A 20202-nucleotide genomic window follows, 5' to 3' on the forward strand; every position below is an offset into this window, starting at 1 on the left:
GAGAGAGAGAGAGAGAGAGAGAGAGAGAGAGAGAGAGAGAGAGAGAGCCTGAATGTGGAGGAGAAAAGCAGAAAAGCACTGGGAGAGAGAATAAGGAGGAACTGAAGTGAACGGGATAGGTACAGCTTTGATCAAAGCCCATTATATGCAAATATGAAAATCTCTAATAACAAACTAACATAGGAATTCTAACTACAAAAGATAACTTTAATAAACGTGAAACTGCAATTATTCAGAAACACACTCATCCTCAAGATCTCTGTGTTGCAGGTTGGAGGAGGAGGGTGAGATGCCAGCTCAAGCATTGGTCTGATCTACTGAGGGCAAGAAAGGTCTCAGAAGAAGAAAGAACGTTCTTCTATACTAGATCATGCTTAGAAGCAATGCCTGGGGTTTGGCTCTTTCAAACTCCCCAGAGAGTTGAGGGGAGTATAGTCAGACCAGACCTCATCTTCACATCCAAATGACTGAATCAGAGGGATATGCCTACCAAATCCAGTGTACTCTTACAGGATATTCTACTTAATAAATGCATGTAGTACCTATCGTGCATACATCAAATTGCTTAGTAGATGTTTTTATGTTTGAGGTGCTGGCAGATTTACAGGGGCTGGACGCCTGAGGTGAGATATGTGGAGGCTTCAGACAGAGAGGACCATTGTTTAGAGATTGTCTGCTGGTTTAAGTCTAATCTGTTTTCCTCCAAAGGTGTCAGAACTTTCTACACTTGTTCTTTGAGGATTTTGTTGTTGTTATGACATAACTGAGAACATTAGTAATTATGTGATCTTAATGTATATGTCAATCTTAGTGTGAGCCAGAAGATTTTATCCTCATTTAAAGTTGTTCACTTCCAGGATAACTCAAATGGTTACCTTAGGGCCTTGTGCTGAGTCAATGGTTATCTTCCAAACAAGAGCAGAAGGTGAAGTTTTGTGGACATTGCATTCCTTCATACTCCATTAATATTCTTTTTGTAGCACTCTATATTTTTACACATCACATGAATGGGAAAAAGAAACTTTATGGAACCTTTATGATTTTTTTCAATATTCAGCAGACATTTCACTAGAAAAGAACTAGGCTTTAAATTTGACTTGTGGGACTTTTGAGGAGCTAAGCTATATGTTATTTTGAGAATCACATGCAGACTGTGATAAACTGACTTAGTGACCAGGGGCTGGTGAGATGGCTCAATGGTTAATGGCACTGGCTGCTCTTACATATCTTAGTTCAATCCTACCACCCACATGGGGACTAACAACTGCCTGTGACTCCAGTTCCAGGGGATCTGGTTTTGTCTCTGGACACTAGGCACACACTTGATACACAGACATATATCTAGGCAAAAGACCCCCATGAAATAAAAATAAATAAATCTTTAAAGAATAGTTTATGAACATCATTCTACATTGCTATTATATAACAAGAGATAACACTGCATTTTTAACCATCTCTGTAAATTTACTGTAAATACATAGGCATTTAGTAAGTTTAGATTAAAATCTGACTCTTCTCTAAAATTACATGGTAGACAAAAGCCATATTACAGTTTCATATTCCACAATAAATTGTGATAAAAATTAGATAGTGATCTTGAGAAGTGAAAACTTAGTGGAGATTTTACTGGAAAATTCAAGATATTATATTTATTGTAGAAAAGAACATTTTTTTTTTGTTGTGAGACACATTTTTCATGCTAAATCAGAATAAGAATCTCTTTGTAGATTGCTTTATTCTTTGCAATAACAAATATTTCTCATGTGAATTTAAGTCAATCAAATAATGAGTGATAAAACATCTGTTTTCAAGAAAGTATAACTCTTCTATTTTAAGTGCAGCCATGAGAAATGTGGTTGAATCCACACAGTATTCTATGCCTTTTTAGGAAGCAATATTAAAATTAGCCATGAGAACCAACAGCAGGTGGAGACTAAGAAAGAAAACTGACCCATATTTCATCTTAACTGCTGATGTTTCTCCCCATATTAACATCATGGCATCAGAAGCCAAGTTAGCTACAAAATCTTAATATGGTCTCTACAAGCATTAAAGTGAATCCATTCCATTTCCAACCTAATCTCCATCCTATCCACATGTTCCCTCCTTGAGATGGTTCAGTCTACTTAGGAAACATCTGAAACAGCTTCATTCTGTGACTGGGGTGGTGATGAGGGACCGTTCCTTGGTACCTTTGGCTTCACTGAACTGAAGTCTAAGGGTCATTCCAGGGAAGGTTGGAAAACCATATAGCAAAAAGATTTTACTCCATCTTTATTGGTTTAGTGCTAAGTTCATGAAGCTTTCCTGTCACAAAAACAAATAACATGAGAAAAAAATAAAACAACCAGCAACCCACAACAATAAAAACAAACCAACAAAATCCAAGAACTATCTACAGCTGTCCGTTTTTTGGTGAACTGAAGCCTATCTTGAGAGACTATCACTGTAAGGGATCCAAGCCAGAATTCTGGAGCAACAGTGGCTTCGCTTTGCAATCTGCCTTGAATATTTACTTCATTTAACTGAAACCGTTCCATGCCATGTGAGCAACAGGTCTGCAGCCAGTTCCCATCCTCTTACCCCCTCCCACTCAGTGCCTTCTTTAGCATCCATCTTCTACTGTATATTCGCTTCACACAAACACCAATATTACCTCAGAATTGAGAATGTCTTAAATCTCAGTAAATGAGACAAGATTTATTTTTCATTTTAAACTAATACTATTTCCAACTGTGATAAAGAAGAAAGAATGCTGTAATTCACGTGGGAGCTAGGGCTGTCTATGGGAAATCTGAAGGTGGAAAATGTAACAAACTCAATCTTAGCACATCCTTATGGAAGCCACGCTAGCTGTGCAAATACAGCAGAGGAAGACGCAGAAGAGGCTGTGGAGAATGCCCTGAGCCTGGAGTGAGGAGACATTCTAAAAATTCTTATGAAGGAGTAGATTTGCTTTCTCATTCTTAATTCTGTCAGTGAATCCAGGATCTTAGTAGCATTCTGGAAAATAAATATAAGCCTCCTTCTATATTCTGGCATAATAGTAACTGCATATTGTATGACTTGTGCTTAATCTTGTTCCTTATGGAGTTGTTTAACTGTTCATGGGAGAGGAAAGATATTTTGACTAGAATATTTGACTGCCATATAGAATCCATTCCCTTTGTTTGGCTCAGGCAGAGTCAGCTTCCAGGAGTATATGTAAAATGAGTAGCTATTTCTTAGATGTTCAGCCTAATAATAAAAAAAAATTAAAAATGCTAGAATGAGCTTTCCTACATATCATGGTGTAAAATCTAAGTCAGTGTAAGTGGCCGTCTGTCACTGTTTCAAAAGGTCTCATTCAAATACAGATGAAAGGAAAAATGACAGTTTTGAGTGATTATCTTTGAACGTTATTCTATTTAAAGACTATTGGTATTTCCCCAAAAATTCAGCAATAAATTCTGTACAAAAAAACCAAACAAACAATATTTGCCCTTTTTGAGTCTGACTGATTAACCTATAGAAAGACAGAGGGGAGATGTAAACATTAACACAAACGTAAAGCAACTTTAGGGGTGTAAGAGGGAGTCAGATAGTAGTGTGGGCAATTGGTGTCTTAGATCACAACTGTGAATTTTGGAGTTGTGATGGGAAAATCAGTCAATAATTCATCAAACTGGCTATTTGGAAGAAAAGACTATGTGTGCTATATACTTGACCACTGGTGAAACAGTCCAGATGGCTTCTAAGCTCCTGAGTGAGTCTGCTTCGAAGACTAAACACCTCCTGGCTTCTCTTGTTACTCAAACAAAGCTTGCCGTTGTTAATCTGGGTTTATGGCTGGTTTTGGAACTTGTGTTTTGAATCTTCTTTTCATATTACAAAGACATCCTTTACAAAATTATTTCTCTGTGGCAAAAAAAATTCCACTCAAAAGATGAGTAACGTATTTCCTTGCGATGTGTCATGTTTCATCTTGCTTAATGTAATTTCAGGTGTCTAGAGTTGAAAGGTACCCACCTTTCAATTATATATAGTAGTATTCCATCTTTGCCTTGGCAGCAACTACACATGTGCCTTATGTGTGTTATTGTGCCACAGCTTAACTTCCATGAGACTCATAACAGGCCAAGGGGGAATCAGATGGCATTTCATTTAATGTATCTCAAAATTTAACTTAATGTCTTAGCCAGCCAACGGGATTGGAATTATTGATAGTTCCTGTTGGACAACAAATTAACTTATTGATGTTATGTTTACTAGCATTTTAATAAATGGACGTTGATATTCATGTCTCAAATAAGAACACTGACATGAACAGAAGAGCCCGTTAAATAATTTGCTTTAGTTCTCAGTTTCTATTGAAAATGATACTTTTAATACTGTGATACCTATTAAGACACCTATTAATGTTATGTTTAATTTTCATATATATGTACATATATGGGTGCATATTATATATGCATATATCATAAACATTTCATTATCAGATCTTGGGAAAGTCATTTCCTTTACCTACCATTAGTTTACGTATTAAAGAGGAGACTCTGTCCTCTTACTGAAGTTCCTGCCTTTTAATCTGACAGGCCTGAGAGTAACAGATGTTAGACGAAAGTGTTCCATCAACTCCTGTGCAGCTCACAAATATACATGATTTCTGTTGCTCCAGGTAGCTAAATGCAGCTCACAAATATACATGATTTCTGTTGCTCCAGGTAGCTAATTAAGGCTGACATCTCTGAATGGACCAAAATCCCGTTTTTGTGTTCCCTGAAGCAGCTGGTTGCAGAACTGTATGCTATATTTATTATGCTCTCATATTTGGATATAAGCAATGGCCTGGGTGTATCTGACTGCTAATCAATACTGCCTTTTATTTCTGGAAATAGAGAACTGAGGATCAAGTTCCAGGCATAAATTAAAATTTGTAGCCCATAGAACTTATTAGGAAAGTCAAAATTATCCATATGTTGGAGAAGTAGAAAAGGCATTGTGGATTATAGAGAATTTAGACAGCAGTTGAATCAAATCACATATATATGAAAACTTCCTGGAGCACTGTATGTATATGTGTGTGTGCATATAAACATTTATGTATATACATATATGTGTGTGTATGTGCATATATATATATATATATGTGTGTGTGTGTGTGTGTGTGTGATCTCTGATCCTCTTCATTTCAGAAAAAATAAAAGAGATAAAAGAGAATTTTCTAAGTTTCATGTGTCACGGGGCAATATATATATTTCTTATTCTCTTCATTTCAGAAAAATTAAAAGAGAATTTTCTATGTTTCATGTGTCATGGGGCTTATTCCTCTTACCCTTTAAAAATAAAGTGTCTTCACCTAACTCAGAATGACATAACTCGAACTCAGTATCTTTCTGTTCCTGCACCCTGAGCTCTGGGGTTACTGACACACACCACCACACAAGACTTTGTATTGCTTCTAATAAAGCATAAAGTTCTTCCAGAAATAAGCCTCAAGTTGAAGGCAGAGACTAGCTCACCAATAAAAGTCAATTTATATACTATTCCAGGAAGTTCTCATCTGGCCTGGCTGTATGAGATAATTGTCCAGAGAATCATGGTCTCAGTATCATGGCCTTGTGCATTTAAATTTTTGTTGAGGGGTGTTTTTGAACATCATCGGATGTGGATAAAATTGTTCTGAATTTGTATGATTTGAAAATAAGTCTTAAAAGTCAGTGATTTATGAGGAACACTGACATGATGACGGCTGACAACATTTTTCCCTCTCGTCAGGAGACCCACGCTGGGAAAAGCCAAAGCATCTCAACTCCCATTAATGGAAACAGAGCAGCACAGACAACTGTAGTGCCTGCTGAAGTGTACAGAGGCTGCCAGGAAATTTTAACGGTGAAACCAAGGTTTGGCTGGCAGATGACTACGCCTTTCATGTCCAATCCTGAAATATAAAACCATGGAATTCCGAATGCGAGTGGACACTTTGGTCAATATTTACTTGGGCACTTTTATGTAGTGTATCATAAAAGGGATTAAATAGTCCAGTTCCCTAGCTGGATCCCTTTACAAGACTGTTCATATGGTAGAACTTCAGCTTCCAACTTAAGGATATACCCCTGAGGCCTACTGTTCCACACATTGGTGATAACAAGCCTACATATCTTGTGTCTCATGATCGTGAATACATTTGCTGAATTAATTAGTGAGTATTTATGCCAGAGGCATCTTAGATTGGATATAGGCCATGTCCGAGTTCTCTCCTTCCCCTCATCCAGCAATTTATTTATTTAGCAGTCACTGAATATCTACTTTGTGACAATTGTTTCCAGTTCAAATGCTAGCAGACGTTGCAGGGTGACAAGTGGTGACTGCTACTTTCCTTCAGATAAGCACAGATGTCTTAGAATATAGCCCTGGGGAACACCCAATGAGGCAACTGTGTATTTAGTAGTGCAGCCATGCTTTTCACCTCAGCTTAGACTTGTTCCATTCATCCATCATTATGTGAGCAGTAGAGGAGCTTCAGGTGAGCTATTGGTAGTGTTCTCATTGAAAATAGGAGGGCCAGCGTGCTGGAGGCGTATGATTCCAGCTCTCAGATAGCTGAAGGAGAATTTTGAGTTTGAGGCCAGCTGGCACTACATGGTGAAATAAATACACCACACACACACATGCACACACATGCATAGGCATATGCACAGGCATATGCACACGCACAGGCACAGGCACACACACACGAGGGGGGGTTCAGACTGTGCCATCTAATTTCTTATGATGTGTGGAGCTCATGGTGCTTCAGTACATAAGAGAGTCTGATCATAAGAATGGAGTATGTTTGGTGTCTTGAAGAATTCTCTCAAAAAGCCTGAAAAGAGCTCAGAACCCTACAAAGTGTGAAGCCCTAGGTTTAGTCTTCAGCACTACAAAGTAAAGAATATCTCTTAATTTTCAAGATATAACTCATATAATGGTTCATAAATCATTTAAAGAACACTAGGGGACACAGGCTAGAGGATGTGTAATGGAATCAAATTTAAGATTGCATGGCTAAGTATATTAGTGCATGCATTTAATCCCATCGCTGGAGAGGCAGAGGCAGATGGATCTCAGTGAGTTAGAGGCCAGCCTCTGGTCTACACAGCAAGTCCAGACTAGCCAGTGCTACATGAGACCTTCCCCTACCTCATACATATATTAATTTCAGTACCTCAAAAAGACAAGTTTCTGAATTAGACTTAGATTTCATTTCTAAACCTGAGGTGCTATGGAGGCAAGCTGAATTGTGCTGTCCACACATAGAACACCAGCACAGCCCACGTGAAGGGCAAGGGTAGTGCCCTGAACCAGGAAGAAGACAAAGGTGTGACTGTGCTCCCTCAAACTCGTTAGGCTCTCAGCCAACCCTCAAACTTCTCTGTACTTCCTTACATGACAGTGTACTTATAGAATGCCAACTATGCACCAGGTGCTGTTCTAATGTGTCTGGGAATTATTGCTAAAGAAAATAAAAGTCGACTAACATTCTCCCGCTTAGCCTATGCAAGAGGATATTACTGAATGGCCACTTGTACCTGTAACTCTGCTCAGTACCTGGAGTAGTAACAGAAACTTAATCTGTGCTGCCCAAAGGGGAGCTGTCTGCAAGTTTGATAAAATTAGAAAGCAGCATCTGCTCAGGGACCATTGGTCTTACCTTGTAGTGAATTGAAGATGGAGAACAGGTACATGAAAGGAATATTTAAGGGTCCCCAGGCAAAGAAAGCAAAACCCCATGTCATGCCCAGCAGGAAGGTCAGGCTGATCACACTGCGTAGGTTTCTTAAAACTTCTTCTCTCAGGGTCCGGTTGCTTCTCTTTCCATTCCTCCCACAGATCTGTACCATGACCACAATGAACATGGCAACATTCAGGAAGAACATGATTCCGAAGTACCCGGCACAGCTCACATAAAATACCACAGGATCCTGAATCCAGCAGCTTAAAGGAAAAGAAATAAGAATCAGATAAAAAACTGGCTCCCAGGCATGTTTACTTGTAACTTTCCTTGGCCTGGTATGCACAGCTTGCAATGTTCTTTCTGAAACACCACGAAAAGTCCACTCACTTCTGCAGGTCTCAGTCTCTTCTTTGATCCTTTCATAGCTTTTTTTCTTTTTCCATTTGGTTAGTTTTGGATGGCTGCTGTCTTAATCTCATTATTTAAATCAACACTAAAAACCAAATGAGGTCGCTTGTTGAATTCGGATTGGTATGAGGGCACGCTTGTCTGGCTGACTCTAAACCACATTTGACCCTGTCCCTCTTGTGTGTCTTTATTCCAAAAAAAAATGGGGATTTTCAGCACTCAGTTTTGCTGTCCTTTCTTGTCAAGAGGTGGATGTGTTGACACCATTCCAAAAAATAACATGGAAGCAGAAGTCTGTTAAAAAATTTTTGGGAGAATTACGGCTGTCAGTTTATGTCCACGTGCAAGAGGCCAGGAGAACTGCAGAGACTTTGGCTTTGGCGGTTTTTAGCGACAACATCAATGCTAGCGGTCACCTATGTCCCTAGTTGCTTGTCATTTATGATTAGCTAATTTATACTTCATTGTCACAATGAATAGAGGATTCAGGACCCAAAGCATTATTATTTATATAACTGTTCTAGCTGAATCAAGACATTATAGAATTAAAAGATTCATGAACACACATTTCGTGCACATAATTATAAGGCATATGTAAGTTATAGCATCTTCATTAGGAGAAATATATGTGATTTTCATAAATATATCAGCTAATAGATGGAAGAAAATTTCAAACAATTCTGTATTGCAAAGTCTAACATAAATAAAGTTGAAAACCAATGTAATTTGCAGATGCTCTAGAGCTTCTTAAAGCTATGGAAATTCTTAGCTACCAAAAATACAATTATTTCAGGAAATTAAATTTATCTTAAAGTGAATTGGCCTCATCCTGCCTACTGAGGTAAATGCTTTCTTAAACATCCTTAAACTCAAAATGATTTCTAGTATACGAAGAATGTTCGCTAAATGACATTTTGTGATGACAGAACTTTAAACAGAGCTTTAAAATCCTGTAACAACTGAGTAAGATAGATTTTACATTCCCTCATTTAAAGCTGAATTAGCTTAAAATGTATTGTTTCTTGTAAAGAGCCCTCAATAATACTACATGTCCATGACACTGGATTTTCTTTAAACTTGAAAGTCTCCCAAAGATCCTAGAGTTCTTAGTTGGGGGTTCATAGTGATGCTTCAGAAATACAAGGAAGGGAAGACCACAATGGATGAGAACTCATTAGGTACAAAATTGTTATCTATTCCTGCTCACACAGACAGGAGGTGTCACTGGTCTCACATAAAAAAAAGTGTTCATTAAGCAATTAGTAATTCTTCAAATCAATAGATATCAATAATGATCCACAATGTGATTGAGGAGGTATATAAGAGAGTATCTCAGGCATGTGAATGCTACAGACCATCTACTACAGTCTTATTAAAATAAAGAAAACCAGCTCTGACCATTGAAATGATTACCTGTGGTAGAAAGACCTGTGACCAATTCCACAGATAAAACTAAAGCCTTCAACATCAGAGCATTATTATCACCATGGTAACTTACGTCAAACTTTAGGAAACAAAGTGCATATCCCATCACAATCTTTCCCCAGACACATATTACTCACAACTCATCATCCTGATCTTTCCCATAACTTTCTTTTCCATACACTTCATTTTGGTTTCTGCTCACTAGAATAATTGACACCACCAAGGCTGGCAGACCTGTTATAAAAAAAAAGAACATGACATTGAGAGCACTCCTGAAGACTCTGGGACTGCCTCATGGGACAGATGCTGTACAAGCAAGTTGGTTGGTTAAAAGTAACAATAAAATTGCCTCCTCAGTGTGGCACATATGACTCTAAATGGCAGTAGTTAAAGTCATTTAGTGATAAGATGCTCAAATCTTCTCCTGGGTTTGGTCCTGACCACAGGACATTTACTGAGGTAGAAGGAAATCTACTGAATTCAGTACCAGACATCAGTGTGATTGTGTTACTGATGCTCCAGTGATGCTACACTGGGTCACCGGAGTTTGAAAAGATAAGGGAAATGTAGTCTTCCTCTTCCTCCTCCCTCATCCTCCTCTTCCTCCCCCATCCTCCTCGTCATCATCATCTTCTTTGTTTGTTTGCTTGTTTTTCTCGACAGGGTTTCTCTATGTATTTGTGGCTGTCCTGGAAGACACTCTGTAGACTAGGCTAGCCTAGAATTTGAACTCAGAGATCTGCCTGGCTCTGCCTCCCAAGTGCTAAGATTAAAGGCATGTACCATCATCATCCAGCTGAATTCAACTTCTTTTACCTTTTTTTTTAATATGAGAAAAAACTTTAGTAAAAGTGTATGTGTGTGTGTGTGGGGGGGGCAGGCAAACAGCAAATGTATGATGTCATTTCTTTTCTCTCCAGAGAATCAGTAATATTCCTGCCTACTTTATTGAGCAAATTCATGCCTCCTCAGATCCCCGAAAGATCCTATGCTTTCCCATAGGAGGGTCTGGACAACAAAGGAATAGCTCATCCTTGAAGACTACCATTTAAAAGGACTGTGATTGAGATTAAAGTGCCCAGCTTGACACAAAACCCAGAAAAAGAAAGCTGTTCAATGAAAAGACTATACAGGCTAACATGGCCTTTGGATATCTGACTAAGGATTGATTCATGGAAAAAAAACTCAAGGCAACAATTCTCTAAATATCTTGTTTACACACATAAAAATAACACTCCTTTTCTGGTTTCCACAACAGGGATGAGTAGAGCTAAGAGTTTAGGGGGCTACTATATTTGGAAACATTATGGGCTGTCAGCTGCTTCTTTAGCCCTGGGTGGGCTGGCCCTGGGCTGAGGAAATGAGTTTGTGGTGACTCTGGCCTAAGCCTTTTCCTTTACTCCTGAATTTCATGAGTTCTAGTTAGAGCTTCAAAAACATACAGTTCTGGGGAACAGGGGATGTACAGTCTCAGGATTTTCTTCTCTTATGCATGGTTTTCTATGTGTCTTTTGGGATGATGCATGAGAAAGGAAGTTTGGGGGGGCCTTACCCCAACCAATGATGCAGAATTTTAGAATATACCGGTGGATGTAAGTGTTAAACACTTTCACGAGAGCAATGTACATGTGGATGGCTTCCAGCCCCATCCAGGTGAAGGTAGCCAGGAGGAAGAAGTGCAACAGGGCAGCCACCGCTGTGCAGAGCCCAGCTACACCAAAGGAAGTGATCCAGCCATCCAGGAGGAAGATGAGGTTCAGGAAGAGCAGGGCTGAACTCAAGTTCATCAGGATTTTGGAGGGATAATCCCTGCGCAGCTTCCTAAGGGTGGAGTAGAGAGAGTCATGCACAGAGTAACATCACACACCAATGTTTTAAAATTCAGGGGTCAGTTCATGTTTTCTACTGTTCAGAAGTAGGTAACTCCATAAAAGAGATATGTAAAGGAGAAGATATCCATGAGTTTTTGACAGGTTACAAAGCAGTTTTCAATCTGATTTTCATTTTAAAACTGTTTTCAAAGTTCCCAAATGTTTATACAGGATTTATATTTATTTATTTACTCTTCTATTCTTGAGACACGGTCTTCTACTGCAACTCAGGGTGCCTTGTAATTCTCTATGTAGCCCAGAGTGTCCTCCAACTCTTGGAAATGCTCCTGCTTTGAGCCCTTTGATTGCTGGGATTAAAGACATGACTCACCACGCCCACATTTTTTTTAAACTTAAGAATTTCTCCAGATTTACAAGATGTACATTTTAATTCATGGGTTTGGCCACTTATGTCTGTCTGTGTATGTATGTGCACCTGCATTTAGATGGACAGAAAAAAGTCAGAAGGTGGCATTAAGGCCCCAAGAACTAGAGCTACAAATTGGTGTGAGCTGTCTGGTTTGTGTGTGAGAGTCCAGACTCAGGTCTTTCTGCAAGAGTAGCCAGAGCTCACAGATGCTGAGCCATTCCTTTACCCAGGCATTTTTATTTTGAAAGTAAATTTCCCAAGAATTGTTTGATGTTTCTTGATTTTTAATGAGTCAGAGATGCCTTTTAAAAAAGCTTCCTGTTTCAAGAATGTTTGCATACAATTCAAGGAGCAAATTGTCTTTACCTTTACAATGTAGCAAGTATTTCATGTCACTTTAATTTACATAAAGTGCTAATAATCTCTAGCCGACTTGAATCCATTTTATCAATAGAAATAAGGGACTTATAAACTAAAATTCTATGCCTGGAAAATTCATGCTGTATGATCTTATGAGAAACATGAGGATTAAAAGAGAGACACAAACATGATTCATAAACTATAGAATTGGTTTTATGAAGCTGAGGCAATTTTTAGGCTCACATTTGAAATTGTTAGCACTGGGCTTGGCTGATGGAAATATACTTACTCGAAAGCAACATATGTTAGGAGAGTTGCAGCTGAGAAGATGGCAGATATTCCACACCCAATATAGGTAATGAACGTGAGGACTTTTGTGTTCCTTCCATCTATTTGTGAGGCACTCCTTGGAAGATCCTAACAAACATGGGAGACAGACGTAAGTAAGTATCATTCCTTTTCCATGATAGTGATGCTTTATGCTGCTAGAAAGTTCACTGCTGACATTAAAGCAGGTCAGTCTCAGGGGCTAAATACAGCAATGTCCATCAACATGGCCATAACTACTTATGACACTCTAGTGGACCAATAATACAAGAAAGAAAGCTGACATATCATTGCAGAAGTGGGTATACACTGTCTTAAATCAGTACTTCCTTAATCTAAGCTTGTTGTGCCCTAGTGTAAGTCAAAGAGTTAAAACACTAAACCCCCAGCAGAAACAAGGTAAGATGCAGCTCCTTGTATGATAAGTTAACAACCACACCTGTTTCTGTAGGTGTAGGGGCATGAGTATAAATGTAGGCCACTGTGAAAACATGGCCAACTCGTAGGCCCTTAGATTTTCAGGTAGGTGAGAAATGCTCAGGCAGGAACAGCTGGAGGTTGCTATGAATGTGCTGAGTTTTTATGGTCATTTCAAAGCCTAGCAAGTATAAGGTTGGGTTCTGTTTATTTTATTTTTTCACAAAAGTGATGTCACCACGCATGTTGGGATCTAGCATTTTTAGTCCCTATGGGTTTTAAATGGCATAATCCAAAGTGTCAAGAGTTGTGCAGAGTGGAAAGAAACCAACATGGATGGACAAGAAGCATTAAGCTCACATGTTGAAGTAAACTTGAAAACTCTGGCCCTCACAGGAAAACTTTCCTTCTCCACCATAAATGAAATATGAGGTAAGGATAAAACCTGAAGTAAGACCACTGATCTGTCCTGGGGGAAGATGAGATTCACTTCCAACATACAGATGTTTAAAAATGAAAGAAGAGATTTATTGAACATGCATTTTAAACATTTCAATCTTGTGGTAAAAGTAAACTTCTCTTTCTATATGTCAATTTTCTTTCATTTTCATCAAATGTCAAGAACACTGGTACTCTCCCAGAGGCCACCCCCCCCACCTCATAGAAACAACATTTCTCTGTGTGTGCATGTATTGACATGAGGAAGCAGAATTCAGTTCTACATACAACTAATGCCATAAGACACATGCAGTAGTTTTGAGACAATGACAAACACACAGTGGCAGAGATCAGTACAGGTAGGGGCCTAGAGTCAGAAAGCCTTTCCCTTTCTCAACAGCCCAGGACTCCCTCAAAACACAGGGAAGACATGGGCCCATAACATATGGGATGGAGTTTGTGTCAGTGCCATTAGACTCCAGAGGGGTGTCTATCTGGTACAGATCCCACAGGATCAGCTATAGTAGAGAAACTGAGAGTTTTGAAGGATGATCAACTGATTCCATCTAGTTGGGGCAAATGAGACAAAATAAATAATTTAAGAAAAAAATCAGTACTTCTGCATAAGGACAGCAGTTCAGAGACAATTCTCACATCATATTGTGCTTTCTGAGAATGATCACATGACAAGTTTATCCTTCTAGAGCAGCCATTCATTCATTCTTATGAAGATATAAGAATGTCAAACAATAGGAAAGTCATTTCTATAACAGAAATGTAGGAAAGGACATTAGACATTTTTTACATTTACAGATGAAAAAAAAAACAATGATGCGATCATGGAGATTTAGACTCTGAGACTATCTTATACAAGTGAACAAGAGCTTGTAAATCTAGAATAAAAAACTATGATTCAAGCATTGTTGGTCTGGAAGAGCTAAAAGGAAACCAGCACATTGGCAAAAAGGATGGATTTTGCAAAGTATTTCTTTCAGTGGTTTATAATCTTAAAACAGAGGCCAAAAACAAAAGTGAAGGAATTCACTAACATGCAAATCTCTATGCATGTAAACTTAACGTTTTACTCAGACAGCAAGAGAAAATGCAATGTGCATTTATAAACCCATAATTAAATTTAGATAACATATAGTAAAACCGGCCATCTGGGTAATGCGAAGGTAAAATTGGCCTGCATAAAAATGAATTACTTCTCAGAGGTGTCTGAGAAGTCAACTTTGTTACTTGCATCTATTAACCCATCAGAAATAAAATTTGCAATCATTTTCAAACATACACCTGCACAGTGCTGAAATATTTAAATTAATTGAGCTAAAGTTCATATATCTGAATGACTAATTCTCCAAAATAAGCCTTTTTTGAAGAATTATCTTTAGTCACTTTTAAAGAAAAGAGAAAACAGGAGGAAATGTGAATTTCTGTTGCAGATGCTTAGGGAAAACACACTATACTTTAGATGTTCAGTATAGTGAATTAATTGTAGTTTGATGTCCTGAAGAAACAACATATTATGAGAGCATTAAAAGGCTACTTTCTGTGATTCATCACCTTTGCCAATGACTTTTTGCCCAGACAGTTTGTATTCCTGCTTGTCAGTAAATTTACAGCCTGCAGATTTGTCATACGACAATGGCCATTTACACAGGCCAAGTAGTTCATCAGCCAAATACTACAGTCCAGAGTTGCTCACTCTTCCTCCCAGACCCCACAAGCAGATGGTGGGAGGATTTCAGGGAGGGAGGTGACTACAACCTCATGTCTGTGGTTCCAACTGGAAAAACTGTATCAGCTCAATTCCCATTACATCCATCTTCTATGAACAAGCAACTGTGCTTGATCCCTTTATAGAAACTTTGTCGAAACAATGTCCTCAGTACATTCTAGATGTTCTGCATCTTAGATAGGTGCTTATACAACACAAGTGTACCAGATTATGGTACTCACAGATGATTTCCAACAGGCCCAAGGGAGTAAGATGCATCTTGAAAATTGAATGGGCTAAAAGAAAACACTGATGTAGCACAAATTTTTGTGCAAATTCTTGAGTATCCTGGCTAGGTAGATATCTTTGAGGGTGAGAGAAAGGAAGAATAGTAAGGATGATAAGAAATTGCCTAAGTGAGAGAAACCTTCAACTATTATCACTCTTGCAGGATAGGAGTCACAGTCTTCAACTCCTAGCTGTCCTAACAGATTATACTCTTCAGGAGGGAAATCACTTGGCACAAGACATGTCAACTGGCAGGCAAGCATATTAAATAAAACATGAGGAAGAAAAATCTTGATCACAGTATTTATAGTTAGTTCTCTTCCATGCTAGCAACAACCCGACACCTTCCTTCTGTTGTTCTTCTCCATTTGTCTCTGTCTGACAAACTCCTTCTTCATTAACTAAAGAGGTTTGTGAGGATATATTTTTTTTTCATTCTGGAATTGCTTCTTGTTAATGCTACAAGGGAAAGGAGATAGAGTTCTTTTGTGTGTCACTTGGTGTAAATCCTCTGCTAAGCGAATGCTTTTTTATGCCCCATGATCTAGGGTACAGATGGGCATGGTTAGGTTACAAAATCTAGGATATATAATATTTTAAAAGCTGAACTCACACAAAAGAAATGTGCCTTCTAAAATTATAATGTGTCAAAAATAAGCTAAGAAACTGCCCTTACCATCAGAACTCCAAAGTGAGTGAAGTGGTTACACAGACAGATAGTCTCGCCAGCATCTGAATCAGAGTGGGCAACACATCCAGAGGTGTTCCATCCCCCGAAACTTTCTGCAGGAAGAAACAGTGAACTGAGAACAGCAGCAGCTTGGTGTCCTCTCTGAGGGATGAGCCCTGGTGCCTCAGTGGTTATCTGTAATATGGGCATCATTCTTGTAATGACCGAGACATAGAATGATTTAGATTCCTTGAAAGTCCTCTCAAAATCTTTGAGGCAGTTGTTTCAAACTGTGCTCCACTGAAATACCTCAGGGTTTCTGCAGATGCTCACATTAATTTTTAAACAATTTAAAATAAACTTCTTTAAAAACTCAAGCTTCTTTTCAAACATTATGTGCTAATGAGCTCTCAGAACACCAAACCATTTTTCCTCTCTGGGCTCAGACTAACTTTTTAGGAAGACATATGAAGATGAGATGTGGGCTTAGCCTACTTTGTAATGCACATAGTAGTTACCATTATGAAAATGAGGGCAAATGGCATGAACACAGCTTATCTGACTTGTTGGCATTGTATTTGTCCATTTCTTTAAATATGTTATGGTACAGATATTTTTAACCAAGTATATAAGTCAATTAGCATCTCAAAAGATGGGCAGCTAAAACACAATCCACAGTTAAACTATCCACCTATAATAAGAACATTGGACTCTACTTTTCATAAGCAATATAACCAGTATGGCACCAGGACAGATTTATTAGCAACATGGCATTGGGGGATCCATAGGGAGGATGACTCTTAGAAGTTGAACACAGGAGGTTTCTTTTCACAATTCCCCTAATCATTTCTACAGTCTTCTCCTTAGTGATTTGTTGATTCCTTACATGTTCCTTCCTGTCTTGATTGCTCAATATCATGTTGGAGGCCATTTTTTTCAAATAATCTGTGTTCTTTATAATCACTTCCTTCAGTAGGCTCTTTCACCCACCTCATAATTTTTGTGACTTATAAATGTCAAATCATCTCATTAGACTATGTACAGTTGCAAGTGGCTACAGTAAAAATGTATGCCACTTTGCACACATAACTATACTGAAAGTGGTTAATTCACTCAGACTATGAGTCAAATATGCTTACTTCTTGAAGTGACAAAATATTGCTTTAAAAATGAGAATTGATTCCCAAGCTATCTAAACTATAGTTTGAAGCATACTTGCTTGTTTGTGGTTTGGGGTGAAATGGAGGGAACTGGGAGTGCTTGAAAACACTTGAAATTCTATTAATCTATATTAAGTCCGCCAGGATTTTACAACTTACTGTTTTTGTTCAGATCCCAGAAGGCACAGATAGGATGATGCACTTCCTAGATTAACATAAAAATAAACATGAAAAAACGTATTTTAAATTCTTTCAAAGTCACAACTGAAAGGAAACTGACTAGTACCACTATACCAGTACCACTTGACCTGGTCAGCAGCCTGGGTGGCTTTTCTCTCCTAGAGACTTCAAATGAACATCAACTAGAATCCCTGGAAAGAGTGACACTCACTTTTCTTAAGGACATTCACTCTGTGTTCTATCATTAAATACTGAATCTATTCTTACTCTTCCAGTCTAGTAAAGCTTTTTATAACAACGTTCATGTCATCTTTAAAATTCTCCCATATGCAAAAGTATCTGCAAAAGCAAACTAAAAGCAGGTTCTCAAAGGACAGTTGTATGCCTACAGCCAGATTGCATTAGTCACAAAATGTAACCAAAAAATAGAAGCAACCCAAGTGAGCACTGATGGATGAATGGATAAAATCTGTTATGTTCTCACAACGGACTATCAGCCAGTCTTGGAAGGAATGCACTTCAGGCAAGTGATACAACAGATGGATTCTGAAGGCTCCTTCTGAAGGACAGCTACTGTCAGGTTCTCTAAGGTGACTGTTGGAATCGAATTAGTACTGCAGGAAACTGGAATGAATAGAGGTTGCTAGAGATTTCTGAGATAAGAACAGGGAATTGATGTTCAATGGGGGCAGAGTTTCAGTTGAGGTAGATTAAATAAAAACTAGTGGAGAGAGATGGTCTATACTGTTGACAAATTAATGCAAATGAAACTATATACCTAAAAAATATCATAAGTTCTACTAAGTGTTTCACTATGGGGAATAGACAAGTCTTCCTTTGTGGATGCTGAAGCAAATAAGGCCAAAGATGAATAAGGCATTCTCTGAGGCTTCATGATGTGGGATAGTGAACTCAGTGTTTCAATTCTGAATCCTCGGCTATTATCAGCCTGCTCACATCCTTCCTAAAGATTGTGAGACCATTACCCAGAAGCTCTACAAAAGTGAATGTACTTGTTTGTGAGCAGAAGGTGGTGCATCTCCCTGTAGCACATAAGTGGAGAGCAGAGAGGGTCCAAAGGTAACAATGCTAAACTTGGGATCATCTTAAGCCACTGCACGTCTCCCAAAGGACAAGTCTACTCTCTCAGGTTGTCCCTTGAGCTTTCTCAGTTGTAATTATTTTTTACTTTAAAACTCATAGAGACAATCACAACTCCTAATCAAAGACTTTGTCTGTGTCCTTGTATTTGGAGATGCTCAAGTCCTTTATTAACAACAGTAACCTTCTTGATCATTTCCATTCTCTTCTGAGTCTTGGGTACCAGGCAAGACAGACTCACTGGTGGCAGCTGCCATTCATGGTGCCTGCCTACCTGACCAGCCCATCTCCTGTCTAGAGGATGGACATCATCCCGAATAAAATGTGTTATCATGGTTCTTTATCATTTACAGATCTCTGAGATGGTGTGCATTCCCTAACTGCTACCCGTGACATTTTCTTACCTGTGTTCTGGTGTGTTTGATTTTGATTTGAACTGGATCTTTCAGATTCTGGATAGTAATGTTTCCAATGCTACATGCCATCACATAACTCACTAGGATTTTTCTTTGAGATCCAACATCCTTTGAAAGAAAAGAACAGATTGCGTGCACAAGTCATAAACACACACTTTCATGCTCCAAAGTAAGCAAACGGTCAGCAACTTTTACACTTAAGATCTTCAATTCTAGAACATCCTGTTTATGACTTCCAATTGCTGGCTTTCCTGAAGGGTCTCTGCTATTTCCCTTATTACAACAAATACATTGGGACAGCACGAACCAGTGTTATAAGGAACTGTTCAAAGTACTCTATTCTCCATCACTGGGATGATGAAAGCAAATTGACAACTGGAACAATACAAACTCATCAATCATACAGACTCATAAAAAGCTGTGAAACAATGAGATCATTTCCCAACTCTAAAATTCAGATGAAAGTACTTACAGTGTAAAAATTAAAAAGAAATCCATCATTTACACCCATGCCAAAAGCCTGATGTGTCTACCAGTGTATTTCTAAATGTAATTCAATTGGACTGAAGTCCCACTCAGAACATTTGCCTTTCAGTCTTTTGGATCTGACAGCAGCTGAAGATTTCACAGAGAAATTAGGTGGCCAGAAAGTCCCTGAATCTGTGCTGTCCAATAACTTGGAGCATCAGTCTGTCTTTCTAGCAAGTTCTCTGATTTTCTCTTCCATCTTGGTTTCTTGTCAAACTTGAATGTCTCTATGCCACAGTTTATAAGTCAATTGTATTAAAAATAATTGTACAATCTCTTAAATTCCAAATATAATTCTAAAATAGGGTTTTTGATTAATTTTTTATGTTCATTATTATCAACACAGTTGATTTGGGTTGGGGATGACCATCACTTAATGCTCTTGTTATTTCTATAGTATGTGGAGAATGCTGCAGACTCTTTACTGTTATATACATATTTCTTAAAATGTATACATATATGAAAGAAATCTAAATGAGTCACCAAATAGAGAAGACAAAACACTAATTAGACATATTACATTGGAAAGCAAAAACTTGTTGTTCCAAGAAGGGCTATATCTTCTTGAGTTATTGGCTAAGGATTGTACTGGGATTACAGAAATGAGGCAGTAGGAGGAAGCATTTTCTCCTCCTTTAACTGAGTGGGTATAAAGCAGCCATAGGAACAACATTCCTATGGACCTGAGACTCCAAATGCTCTTCTTCACAGGATACATGGTTAAACAAACACAAGTACCTTAAATTTAACTGGTAACTCTTCTTCTAATGAAAGAGTCCAGCAAAATGCTTTCAATGGTGTTGGCCTCATAAAGGCAACCAAGGGTG

General features: G+C 38.4%; 1 protein-coding gene across 6 annotated transcripts in view; it reads right to left on the bottom strand.

Annotated features, from left to right (window-relative positions):
* Adgrg6 (adhesion G protein-coupled receptor G6) overlaps window positions 1-20202 on the bottom strand; it is a 135235-nt gene that overhangs the window by 11233 nt on the left and 103800 nt on the right. For all 6 annotated transcript variants that reach the window (XM_028779242.1, XM_028779240.1, XM_028779245.1 and 3 more), the window contains 7 exons: window positions 18836-18955; window positions 17310-17355; window positions 15997-16103; window positions 12420-12547; window positions 11082-11350; window positions 9667-9763; window positions 7673-7956 (listed from right to left, as the gene is read on the bottom strand). In XM_028779242.1, the coding sequence (XP_028635075.1) occupies window positions 7673-7956; window positions 9667-9763; window positions 11082-11350; window positions 12420-12547; window positions 15997-16103; window positions 17310-17355; window positions 18836-18955 (1051 nt within the window). The remainder of the gene's footprint in view (window positions 1-7672; window positions 7957-9666; window positions 9764-11081; window positions 11351-12419; window positions 12548-15996; window positions 16104-17309; window positions 17356-18835; window positions 18956-20202) is intronic.

The sequence above is a fragment of the Grammomys surdaster genome, unplaced genomic scaffold (assembly GCF_004785775.1).
Source record: "Grammomys surdaster isolate TR1022 unplaced genomic scaffold, NIH_TR_1.0 348, whole genome shotgun sequence".
Lineage (NCBI taxonomy): Eukaryota > Metazoa > Chordata > Mammalia > Rodentia > Muridae > Grammomys > Grammomys surdaster.